This window comes from Leptonotus elevatus, chromosome 9 (genome assembly GCF_054856555.1).
Source record: "Leptonotus elevatus isolate MCC_2025b chromosome 9, RoL_Lele_1.0, whole genome shotgun sequence".
Taxonomy (NCBI): domain Eukaryota; kingdom Metazoa; phylum Chordata; class Actinopteri; order Syngnathiformes; family Syngnathidae; genus Leptonotus; species Leptonotus elevatus.
Genome location: NC_141247.1, coordinates 12,574,917 through 12,588,465, shown reverse-complemented (window position 1 = coordinate 12,588,465; position 13,549 = coordinate 12,574,917). Strand labels below are relative to the sequence as shown.

Sequence of the window (13,549 nt, the reverse complement as noted above, 5' to 3'; positions counted from 1 at the left end):
GACAGTGGTCTAAAATGTTTAGGCTACAGCGCTAAATAGAAACATGCTATAGATATTTTGATTCTACTTGTTTCAAGACGTTCCACTGTAACATGTTAATAGGTGACATTATATTGACACCCTTATGGTTGACTTTTGCTTTGTTTTTTGTTTTAAAGCACAACTTTTTTTTCTTGCTGCGTGTCTTCAGAGATCCCACATGTGGTGCAGTAGTTCGTCCCAATGGCTGCGAAGGACAACTCCCTCGCACTGGTCCCCTCCCCTCTGAAAACCAGGAGCCCAACCCAGCACCCTATCCGAGCACTCTGCTCAGCCCAGAGGAGCAGCCATACAGGGAAAAAAAAGAAGTTAAAATCCACTCAGTGGAGAGACGAGGGAGGGAGAAGAGTGCGAAGGGGGGAAGAAAACGCCCTGGAAACTTTGCCTGATCGAAAAGTTGGAGAAGTCGTAGAATCTCGTCAGACAAAGTTGAGAAGCGCTCTTCTTGGGCTGAGGAGAAGGGGAAGACGACAACGTTTTCAAGGATGCTCAAGCTTGTGTGAGGCTTCTCGCGCGCAACGTGTGCGCACAGGTACAGATCTTTTTTCTTCTTCTTTCTCCTGAAAAGTGTAACAAATGTGTGCATACTTTTTATTCTTACTGTCATCTGGGCTTCGCCCCAAGTGGTTATTATAGGAGAAAAACAATTTAATCATTAACTTAAAGTGACAATCTTGGCACTCTAGAATTACTGTCATATTTCACTTGGCATTTGTGTTGACACTTTTGCAAGCTTTTTTTTCTTTTCTGTGGGGGAACTTAAAATAATGTGATAATTGTTTTTTTTTTATTAAAAATGGAAGAGGTTACAAAAGTGGGTGTGTACTTGCAAGCTTCACATGAACGCAGAGGACTGGAATTGCGCACTTCACTTTTCCTTTAACTGCGCAACAGCGTGTGAGTCAAAGGCTTTTAATGCATAAAAGCTGAACACACTGTAATAGTTACTGCATTGTATTTGCATTTGGGATTTGTTTTACCAAACACTTAGATGACATTTCTAATTCTGTCTAAATGCAACATGTGGTTCTCAAGTAGCACTGGTGTGTTCCTCACACTTGATGACAGTTGAATGGCTGTCAAGATAAGAGTCAAATTGCCTGTGTTGATTTTATCGCTTTGTGTTTTCCTGTTGTCTGTCACCCTTTGCAAAGGCTTGCAAGGGATGTGGATGTTTAAAAAGTAAAGTTACGCAGCCATGCGCGTCTGTAGCCACCAACCAGTCTGGGTGTGGATTCCTCTCCTTCGCCTCCTTCCACCCCCTCCTTTTTCTCTCTGTGTACTTCTCTTCACAGAGGCACACCCTTTCTAAAGTTGAAATCTCCATGCTTGAAAATTCATGGCCAAGCCACCCAAAAATGCCAAAAAGTATCTCCAATGCTGGCTGTGGAAAGGAAATCTATTCTTGATTTTGATTTTAAGTGTAGTTTTATTTGTTTTACTGTATGCACTTGAGGGCATATTTGTTTTGCCAAATATGAATATTAATTGAAAACGTGAATTTCTGCTTTGCTTTTTTTCAAACTTGTTTTCTGAGCCTTAATGGGGAACTTTCCAGAAATTGATTGTCATACAGGAAAAAGTTTAAACAAAACAGCTTTTTGACCTCATAGCTAAAGTCTACAAATGTTTTCTTCTGGCAGATTTTCCTCTTTGTCCGTTTCCTTTCGGGTCTCATAACCTTGGTTCTTGGACAGGGGCGCAAGTCAGGAGAGATGAGGGGAAAAGGCGAGAGGAAGAAGGCAAACGAGAGTACGAAGGAGGGAGTCTGCGAGGGGGGGATGGGCGGAGCAGGGGTGAGGAGGGGGAGTAATGGAATGCAGTGGTTTGGAAAGACAAGCTAATTGAAACCAGGTTTGAGCCATAAAGGGGGAACTAAGACTTTGCACGTTTGTGACTAAGATGCTTTTACTGTGAATTGAGGTTTGGTGAAAGAGTTTAAAATATCTTTTTAGCAAAGCTTTTAAATAGAATCTTCATCATCTGGATCAAATTCACTCAAAGCAAGTAAAGCAAGGACACAAATGAGCACAAAGTCACTCATCTCTTGTTGAATGCTAGCAAAGAGTAAAATGTCAACGTGTGCAGTTGCCTGGCCCCCGTAGCTCTCTCCTGCCACACCCCAAAAAAAATTTCAGTGTACTGTTGCTCTTCTCTGCATATTTTTTGCTGTCCATGTTGTGTGTTGTAAGGTTGTAAATGTCTGGCGTTTCTCAAATTGCTCCTGTCAAGGAGATTGCCTTTGACATAGGCTGCTCACAGAGCCAAATGGTTCTGCGGGGAGGAGGAGGGGTGGGGTCTTTGGTAGTGTACTTTGGCAATAGTACTCTTGAAATGTCATAATTCGTGTTTAACTTGGCGATAATGTGGTGTGAAGTATTTTACAACACACGTTGCTGTAAGTGAACGGTTGTGTCGTGCATGTACCTGCACGCCACAAAGACGAATAAACATGCAACATAGATTGGAGGTGATGAAACGCTAAGAACTGGTTGTGAAAGACTCCCCAGCGAACAGGGCCTCGTTCTGTTTGCAGGCAAATACCGTTTGTTTAAATACTCGTGTCGCTTAGCAATGAATTGACACAAAGACCATATTATGGTGTCATGTGAAGTCGTTGAAGACATTTTCATGGAAAAGCACACTGTTTTGCATCAAGTCTTATCATTTTTTTTATCCTGACACCCTTGCCAACCATGTGACAAAGTGTGTCATGAACTAGACTCAGTAGAGGACAGACCTCTGCCAAGACTCAAATGATCTCTTTTATCAATACTAAGCTTCAAAATGCAGTAAGGGCCCAAAACATAATAAGAATAAAATAACTCATATAAATTATTATTATCATTATTTTGATAAGGGATGTTTGACACACCAATACTCGTACGTACTCAACACTTATATAGTCAGCCTGATACTGATAACATGTACAGACACCACAAGTACTTTTTTATTCTTTTTTTGAGAGAGCTCAGTATTGTTCATTCGGTAATCTTACCGATTCGACATGTCATCATCATTGCTCTCTCTCTCTCTCTCTCTCTCTCTCTCTCTCTCTCTCTCTCTCTCTCTTTCTCTCTCTCTCTTTTTCCTCTTTTTCTTTTGTTGTATGTGCGTGAGTATATGCATGTGCGGGTGTGTGTGTGCTCATTATTTCACCTAAAACCTATTACAAATCCCATACCGTTCACCTAAACCTGAAATTGTCAGGAGACCCGAGGAAGGATCAAAGAAGAGAAAGAAAAGTGAAATCCAGCACCGACCATACATCCCCTACTACCCACCGGGTTACCAACCAGAATCTTTCGACAAGTACTTTTGATGCACAAAATATCTAGGCTTTACACGAATAGGATTTTTCGGACAATCAGCAATCAACGAGTTAAAAAAAAAAGATAACCAACCACCGATTCGATCATAAGATGGAGCAATATATCTATTTGAAAAACGTTTATATTTATTTTACAGTTGACCACCGGCATTTGCGGAGGAAAGGGACTCGCCCGGCCCACGAATAGCAAAAATCCATGTATAATTGACGCCAATTGAAATCTATGGGATTTTTTTTGTAATCCTTCAAAAAACGCTGATAAACATTAAATATAACATGTAATGTCTTATTTAGCGAATAATAGTTTTAAAGAAAGACCTGTATATTCCAATATCACATTTTCCCCTTAAAATTACATGAAATTAATGGCAAATTTTCCATTCTTCTAATTTCTAATATACTGGTACAATACTGGTATCGGCCGCTGTCACGAGTAACGCTATCTTCAAATAAGGAAGGGTATCAGCTTGATACGATACATGTTATTGGTAATCTTACGATTCATTCCTTGTCCCATAAGGAAAGAAGACAATAAAGTGTCTTGCATTGATAACAAAAGGGAACGTGACTGAATCCACACTTTAAATTAATAGATGATCTTCAGCCCAAGCTCACTTTTACACAAAGTTTTTGCTTCATTGTTACAACCAAACAAACGTCACTCTCCTCCTTAAGGCAGAGCTAACCAGCCAGAAGAGCAAGACATGCTTGACATTTTTTTGCAGCACCACCTGCTCTGTATTGTTTTCTTATTGCATGGCAAAACTGCCCAAAAGGAGCGGCATGAGCCAGTCGGAACGGAAAGAAAGTGGTCTCTAGCACGCTTCCTCTTCCTTTTCCTTTGTTGGTTCTGTTAGATTGTTGATAGGCGGGCGAACCAGTGTGGCGAGGCAGCCACAATGTGCTTGGATCGATATAGCGGCTAAACTTTACCAAGGTGACAGCAATGGGGAAATAACACAATAGCAGGTTTGCAGATACAAAACGGCCTCTGTGAGGGGAGCTTACAAATTCTCTAGCAGCGTATAAACATGTAACCATAGTGTGTGAAGTTTTTAAAAGCCCTTCCAGACAATCCACCCTGCAGCCACTCCCTTCTCGTCCATCCAGTGCTGGAGTTTGGAATGTCTCATACTGTCCGCAGTGAGCATTGTCAGACTTGCTGTAGAAACAAAGTGATTTGAGAGGTGTGGTAATACATCTGCAATAAAACCAAAATGATTTACATACAACGCCTTGCAAGCCAAATCGTCCCTCATGAGGGAAGACATCCTGAAGGGTGTGTTTTATTTACCTCTTGCCTCCCTTTGTTTCTGTTGTTATGTTACTCAAGTAATTCCAAAGCTGTTTTCAGGATTTTCATTAACCAATGGAAAAAAAAGCAGATGCAGTATTTTTGTATCTTTTATCAAACAGCAAAACATGTGACAGACAGGTGTTAGGCCTGCTTTTTTTCCCATGTAATCTGGAACACCATTCACTTCAACGATTTATTTTCTCAGACATTTTCGAGGACTAGTTTGCCAGGCAGTCTGCATTGACGAAAGTCTAATATCTATAAATATACATTCTGAAACTATGCTTGCAATTCTGCCCTCGTCTTTACCTTCTGCCCTCTAGCTATGAATGGACTTGCACTTGTTCTTGTTCCAATGGCAGCTGTGATGGACAGAAACAAATTCTGACTTAATTATGAAGTGTGCAATGCTGCTAGGGATCAAGTGAAAAGCCTCACATGCAATCTTGTTTTCATTGTGGCACCATTTCTCTCATTGAATGTAAGATGAGTTAAAGAAAATGTGCCTCTCTTGATTTTGAGTTTCATATAGGATTTGTGTTTGGCTTTATTACTGTGCAAACAACTCGCAGTATTTCACATTTTCTTACATCCTAATATTGCACAAATGTGTACAGGATGGAATCCATCCAATAAAAACAACAGTTCTTGACAAAGCCTCGGTGTTTTGGAGGAAACACTCCCTCTCAAACATTAACCTCAGGAGAGGAAATTCAATCAGAGGTCCTCCCACCTCACATATCCAGTAATGCAAGAGAAAACAATGAAAACCTGCCTTGCATATAACTCTACCTTCACTTTTGTCTGTTGACATTCCTTGTGTCTATCTCTAGTTTATTTTTTCCTTCTAATTTTCCAAACGTCCACTCTCCCAAACTCAGAACAGTTTTAATGAGCGGGCAAGCTGGCGTCAGTGGGCAGGCTTTGTCCTCATTCTGGACTTGTGGTTTGGTTTAGGGCTGCAGTACTGAACGTTAACTGTGGAGCACAGAAGAGAACCACTTATCTTGACATGCATTCCTTTTATATGCGTCACACATGCATACACTATCTGCATGTTTGAAGGGATAGCGAACCGAGGCCTTCTCCCCTTTCGTTGCACAATGTGAGAACAGGGAGTCCATTCTGTTTGACAATAATTTGCTACCTCCTTTCTTCCTTCTCTTCTTTGTGGCCTTTATTTTTTGCGCTTTGCCAAATCCTATAAAGTGGCTTCCTCACTTACACTTGAGCTGTAACCACGGTCACGCGGCTGCTGTTTTGTGTTCGTCAAAATGATTGCATTTGGCGATCAAATTGACATGAGCTGATTTATTTTGGCCTGATGGGGTTGGCTGTTTAGGCAAAGTGTACCTTTTTTGTTGTTGCGTGAGCCACTGTGGCACAGATGTAGCCGATAACAATTTGCTAGTGATTTTTCTAGTGATGGACAAATGAAGCTTCATGAAGCTTCATGAAGCACTTGCAATATTTTTGGAATCCTCTGGATGGTGCTCTTGGTTTAAAGACACAATGGAAATTAAATTTCCACTGCATCTTCAATCTAGGAGTGCCGTCCAGAGAGCTTTATGAAGCTTAATGAAGCTGCACGAAGCTTCATTTTCCCATCGCTAGATTTTTGTGCGCTGGATAGAAAGTAAAGGTGTCAAAATGTGTGGGGTCTCTTGTTTAAGCATAACCTGCACATTGTGGGTGTGGTGGACTCACCGCATGAGGTGGGAGTGGGCACACATGAAGGGTGCTGGGGAATCGGCGGCACAGAACGGAACCCGAGTGAGGCAGAAAGCGAACATTTCTGTGGAGTTAGTCAGTACGGGGAGAGGCTGGGCTCCCTTCCAGCTGGCCCGACAGCTCTATCAAGGAATGTGTGCAACTAGAGGCCTGGGTGGGGCTATGCTCTGAGCTACTCCCTCTGCAGGCTTAGCAGAGGTGAAGCAATGTGAGTGGCTCTGTGGACTCCACGGGCAGTGTTCTCTTCTGTATATGCATTTGTATGCGTTTACCCATTATTGGTGTCCTCTTGTGGCTGTGTGGTATCAGGGGTGAGATAGCTGTAGTATTTTTTTGACATACTATGAAGTCAACACAAGCAAATCAGGAACAAATCTCACCACAAGTGAGTCATAACCTCATGCAGCGCACACACCTATCTAATTTTGTTTTTGGTAAATTAAGTGAATTGAATTGCTGATTGACTGTCTAGCACCCTGACGATTATGATACTGCAACAAGAGGGCGGGATGTAAAGTGTGCACAGCTGCTGTAGCGCAGGTCTCCTTACGCAAACAAAAGGACAACTGCTGTTGGGTGGCATTTATCTCAGCAATGTCCCTTCTATTTTAGAGGAGAGTCCATTCAAAAATGCAATACAGACAAACTGGTCAAACGAAGGGGTTTGGAAAGCCAGCAATATCACCAATGTTTTTTCCAAGTTAACTGACTACTGATAATCAACAGGCTGGATGAGTAAGGGAGAGGTTAATGATGGAGCCGCCCAGCCTGTTGCAGAAGTATTATTGTGAGGGACATGTTCCCACTGGTAGATGCCTGTCTTTATACACATTGAGTCTGGTTCTGTTTATACTTCACTCTAACAAAGAGAAGGCTTTGTTTCCAAATGTGCCAGTGGGCTGAAGCAACAATCTGTGCTAGTCATGTAAGAACTTGGGCAAGTCACTGCAAGAAAACATTTTAACATTGCAAGAAATGTGCAACTTTAGAAATGGAAATAAGAATCAGGCTGTTTTTAAATGATCAAACGTTGCCTGTTTTTTTGTTTATTTTGAATTAAACAAATCCAATGTTAACGATATGATAAAAAATTGGCTGTATGTCATGGAAAGTCAGCCTTTCACTCCTCAACCGGAACTACTGAGCTGCTCATCATGATCATCGCCATCACCTTATTTTAAACTTGATCTCTTTGTACGATAAATTGACAAATGTTTATCACTTCATCAACTGCAAGGCAGCGTTAAATTCAAACACTTTGAAAATGCATGTTCAATGTGGTTATATTATGTTAAATAACTCCTCATCCTTTTCTGCTTTTCTGTCACCAGAAGTCAAGAAAACAAGAACCAACGCATCGGACTGAAGCCCTTGACCTCGCTTGAGCTATCCAAGGTAATTGTCCTTGACATGATGTCAAAAAGAAATCCTCTGTATACATCTGTTACTGGTCAGGGAAGGATCCCACCCTTCCACTTCTGCACTCCAAGGCCATCTTGTCAGTGTGACCTCAGAACAGCCCTCCATAATGCAGACAGAGAGCAAAAAGTCTGCTGGAATGTTTGTTGCAAAGCCTCCTTTGACTCGAGATCATGTCTCTATAACTCGAACGGAAACCTGATTCTTTTGCACCCTGTTTCCTCCTCTTTGCACCCCCTTGTTCCTCCCCCAGCCACCACCTGTTGGGGTCCTCAAACCCCTTTTCCGCTTCTTACGAAACAAGTCCATAAGAGCCCGCCAGCCTTGCCCGTTTTAAGTCAGCGCAGCGTCAGATGATTTATTCCCTTGGAGCGGAAAAAAAGGCGAGTAGAAACCACTTTGTGCTGTCCTGTCGGCCAATGACAAAGCAGGGAGACACAACCATATGCTCGTTGGTCACAGTCTAGTTAATAAAGAATTTTGTCTTGCACACTGTGCTGCTTTGGCTTGCTCTAAATACATTCCAAACCGCAGCATATGTGATGGATGGAGAGTTTTATCTTCTCAAGTGCTATAACCTTTATCCCCTTTCAAGAGTTTTATAGGAAACCTTGTTTTTTCATCCTCAAAATATTTCATAAACACGGCACAGAAAAAAAGATAATGATTGTCATGGTGTGCGACTGCGTGCCTGTCTTATGACGAACCGAGGCTCACTTATTGAGGAACAGTCTCCATGGTATTATATTTATCCATCCAAATTGTTACAGGATTCCCTATTACAGCGGATATAAAAGTCTACACCCCCCAGTTGAAATGTTAGGTTTTTATGTTATGATGAATTAGACTAGGATACATACGAAGTCTGAATGTTTTGTGGTAACCACTGACACTGATCTGTTCACAATTTCCTACACTTTGTCTAAATCCCATTTCCACCTTTCAACAGCTCCAAAGCAAGATGTTGCCACAATTGTTGGTGTGATCTTCTTTCGGTGATGAACAGTGTTATGTTTGTGCCAAACATACCTATCGGAATTATGACCACATTTTCAACTTTGGTTCATCAGACCATAAAATCTCCCAAATACATCTGGGAAAATGTGTTATGGTCCGATGAAACTCAAATTGAACTTGTTGGCCATAATTCCCGAAGGCATGTTTGGCGTTAACACGACACTGCTGATCACCAAAAGAACACCTTACCTACAGCGAAGCTTGGTGGTGACAGCATTATGTTTTAGGGCAGTTTTTTTTTTTTTCTTGAACTTTAACCTTAGTCAATGTGGAGGGAATTACGAACAGTTCTAAATAGCAGTCAATGTTAGCACCAAAACCTCAGAAAGCAAAAGAAAAGTCCTGAGATGCCTACTAGAACATTAGAAATGTATTCTCTGTTAATCAGAGCCGCATTGCATGCCAAATCCCATTTAACATGAGTTTGAATGTGATTGGTTAAAACTTACCACAGCCTTATCCAACCACACTTTTACAGTTATTTATTTTACTGACACTCTTGAAAAGAAAAATTAAATTGAGTTGTACGGATTATAGATCATATTAATGATGGAAAAAGTCTTGAAATAATTATCTTGGTATCATTATTTTTTTTATTACCGAAAATCTGGCATTAAATATGCAGACTTTTAATATCAACTGTATCTAGCTATTGAATAGGATCAGCTATGAAAGCGCATAGAGTATTCTAAACTAAAGAGAGGGACATTTGTAATACTTAAGATGGAATTCTATAAAGGGTTGAAGGACTTGGACTGGCCTTGCACGCCACCTCTCACCAACATCGGAGCTCACTGTTGCGATAACCACGTGTTATATTTGCATTACTGCTTTCTTCCTTCCACTCTTTCTCCAGTGAACTCATAAAGTGACATTCATTCCTCCAGCAATTCCTCGGCTATCTCGCCCACTCTTCATCTTTTTCCCATCGTTCTCTGCCCTCTCCTTTCTCTCTGCCCCCCCCCCACCCCCAGCCCTGCTCCTATTAGCCCCGGCCACTCCCCTCCCTCCTTCCTAGAAATATAGCAGAGGTGTGCCAACAGTGCAGCCCAAATATTTTACTCAAACAGAACGGTGTCAACAAATATTAATAATGACCCTCACACGGCACAACCCTAGGCAGTGGGCACCCCTGCATAATTTAGTGAGACAGATAAAATAAAATAAAATACAATAAAATACAAATAAAATAAAAAATTAAATACTGTGATTCACAAGTGATTCTGAATGTTGTTGAGGCAAAATGGAGTGCAATACTTTGCAGCAACCAGCAGATGAGGAGTTTATGTTGCTTTTTGAACCGGTCTGTGCTCGTCTGTCCAATTAATGAGAGAAGACTATATTGCCATGATGCAATGTCAGGAACGTAGAAGCAAAACATCACAAGGTCATGTGACACATTTGGTGGCTATTTTTTGCCTAGTGTGTGATGAGTGCCTATAGAGAGGAGGTTGCGTTTTAGCATTAGCACCAATTTATGGAGAATTCTCAGATTCTTTCCAGTAAAGCCAGAATGGAATTATTGGAATGAGTCTAATGTGATCTAATTTGGTTTTTAAATTGTGTTCTCAAGCAATATAATGATGGTGTCTGTCAAATAACATGAACTGTAATGCCTGAGGTCGGAATAGATTCATATTCCAAGACTCAGTCGAGGCAACGTGACATAATAATGAGCAAAAGCGAATAAGGAGGATCAGGTTGCAGATGCCTGCGAGTCATCGGCGTAATCTTCGGTACTATCCCCTTACCCTGCATTTGCTGGTGCATTGACCGTGACTCTTAGTCTTCAGACCTGAGAGCCTGTGAACATCTATTTTGGAGAGCAAGATTAATATTGTCTCAAAGCATGGCATGCATTTTGCGTATCCCTTTAGCCACACGGGACCAATCTTAAAATGGACGTGTTTATTTATTGCATGGTGCGTGCACGTGTGCAGGACGGCAGCGATGCTGGAATGCCACCCCTTGGGAATTGATCTTAAATCCGATCAAATTCTCCAATGTACTGTCAAAGTTGACAGTTTTGTTGTGTGCCTAATTATTGGCGTTCTTGTAGTTTGAATTCATATTTGCGCAGTGGCAAAAGCAAATGTCCGCTATGTTGCTTTTTACTTATGTCTTAGATTCCTCTTGTTCTTGCTGCTGGGTATCTTTTAAAGTGTGACTGCTTGAGGAATGAATATGTAACTATAGTCTAAAATGTATAAAGTTATGAAGAGAAGTATAAAATAGCGGACTGCATGGTAAAACTTAAGCGTGTTTACATTGACTGAATTTTAATTTAATTTGTATATGTAACGCATACATAGTACAATAGATAACATGGTTGACTTTCTTTCATGATTTCTTTTTTAAATTATATCATGAAAAAGTCATTCAAGTATGCTTATCAAGGCTTAATAATGTACTGCTTGAGTTGTTTATTGAGCGGATGCACAGAGCAATGTTACATGTTGCTCTCTTGTTAACGTTCATAGGAAGAAGCCAATTAGATTTTGGCTGATTGATTATTGTTTCCATAGTGGCATCATAAAAACAAAATCAGCCACGTGGTAATGAGCATGCTCGGCTCATTAAGGAATTATTTGAGTTTATTGTTTAGACCTACTAAAGGGATGCTATCTTATGCATATGACGGAACTTTTATGAGCTTTGGGAAGGGAACTTGTAAAATCCTAGTTCGTTTACTCTCAATTAGGGTTCCATTTTATAGTATCATCTTTTTAGTAACATGCAAGGTTAATGATCACACCCAACAGGTAACAATAGACAGTTTTTGTGAGGCCTTGGACACTTTTGTGTATTCGAATGCACTTAGATTAAGTTAAGTCATACAATGAATTCAGTATAGTTGGATTCATGTGTTGAAGATGACATAAGATCCGGGATAGGAGCAGTATGCATTGACAGTATGCATGCTCTCATAACTGCTTTTCAACTTTTTGATGTCAATGTTTTGAAAGGAGGCTCGAGGTGTTTATTGGGCTGCTTTCGCAAAAAAGGACTGATTTGACTCAAGACATAAATACAGTATGTTTGACAAAGTGTTTCACAGACGGGGGTGTGCGTAACCCTTGAGGTACATGAGCGCATCGTGGACACATTTCATAATTTAGTTCCCAAATGAATAACCTGTGGCTCAGCTGCGCCAAAATCACAACAGCTGCATGTCAACAAAAACTGCCACAGTGCGCCTGAATATTGTTGCTCAGTGTGTTGTTTCTTATATTTGATGTTTAAATGCCTGTTTAATGGGGACTTATTCAAAGGAACCCCAGTCTTTTATGGTAAATGTTACGAGAGTTTTATATATAGCAGAGGCAGTTTTATTCTTTATTTTGATTCCTATTTTTTTTATGAATATCATTTATTTTCAAGTCAACACGTATTTTTATGTGTAATATGATTTCAAAAGAAGACAATGCATAACAATTAAATATTCAAATCAAGAAAACGATATAAAATGATTTTAATTTAATAATCAGTTGTGTTACATTCTACTTTTGGAGAATCATCAACACGTGTGAGTGAGGGGGTACTCATAAGGTGGGGGGCAAAATCACTGCAGTATGTTAGAGAGAGCCCGTATTGTCTGAAAGGATTTTACCACCCCCTCGTGTTAATCATTGTGAACTACAAGTCAGATTATTTGAGCATACTGTATAATGAAATGAGACGTGAGAAAACAAAACAAAAACATGTTGTGGAATTGAATAAAATGCTCTTAGTGTCTGTGCATTTGCAATGTTTTAGTAATATTTTCCTTTTGCAGAAAAACCAGGGGGTGTGACGTTCTTCCCCTCCAGGGTTTGAACGCACAAGAAACAAAGCAAGGTATCTCGGGATAGTTTTGGGTAAAGACAAATTCAAACTTGTCAACTCATATTTATTATTTGTGTGTCCATATTTCAGATGGCTGACGACGAGGAAACAAGGGAAGTGCTCTTTCCAGACTGGGAGGGTCCAGATAAAACTGGCCTGACCATTGAACAGACACGTGAAGGCGAGATCTTTGTAAAAGAAGTAAAAGGAGAGTCACCAGCAGCACGATCTGGACAAGTATATGAAGGTAGTTTTTCTCATTTTTATTTTCATCTGTTTGTTTTTTAAAATAATAAAACTCTGCAAAAGCCAGTTTATTCGTGGTCTTTATTCATGAAACTCATGCAACTTTATTTATTAGGTGACCAGATTGTTGGTGCAACAATCTATTTTGACAACATGAGCTCAGAAGAAACAGCTGACCTGCTGAAGACACTGAACCGTCACAAGGTTGGATTAAAACTACAAAATAAAGACAAATCCCCATGCTGCTCTCCCCTGAGCACACCATGTCGTTCCCCATTGGGTACTTTGACATGGGAGGGGAAGGTAGGAAGCGCCAGTCCAGACATCCTTCTTGTAAGTCTTTATTTATTTTCTTTTATTTTTTTAGGGTTAGAAGCTAAGTCAGATCGTATGTCTTGTCTACAGGCGAATCCATTAAATTGTGTGGTTGAATCACATAATGTTGATGGATGGACGGTTATTATTGAAATTAAACATATTTAAACATTCGCAGAATATATTCTACACATTAGGTAAACATTATATATATAAAAAAAACAACTAAATACTGGACAGGTCCACTTTGTGTTGTATTTACAGTTTACGGTATTGATCAATAATGTAGTACATCAAAATCCTTCTTTGCCATTATGTAATACCCACAT

At 40.2% G+C, this 13,549-nt stretch overlaps 1 protein-coding gene across 4 annotated transcripts in view; it reads left to right on the top strand.

Annotated features, from left to right (window-relative positions):
* Positions 1-334: 334 nt before the first annotated feature.
* Positions 335-13,549, top strand: part of ahnak (AHNAK nucleoprotein) — a 32,557-nt gene continuing 19,342 nt past the window's right edge. The window contains exons 1-5 of one of the 4 annotated variants that reach the window (XM_086084634.1): positions 335-571; positions 7,730-7,793; positions 12,610-12,671; positions 12,750-12,906; positions 13,021-13,238. In XM_086084634.1, the coding sequence (XP_085940760.1) occupies positions 12,750-12,906; positions 13,021-13,238 (375 nt within the window). In that variant the 5' untranslated portion in view covers positions 335-571; positions 7,730-7,793; positions 12,610-12,671. The remainder of the gene's footprint in view (positions 572-7,729; positions 7,794-12,609; positions 12,672-12,749; positions 12,907-13,020; positions 13,239-13,549) is intronic. The other 3 variants (XM_086084631.1, XM_086084635.1, XM_086084633.1) reach the window with 3 other exon arrangements.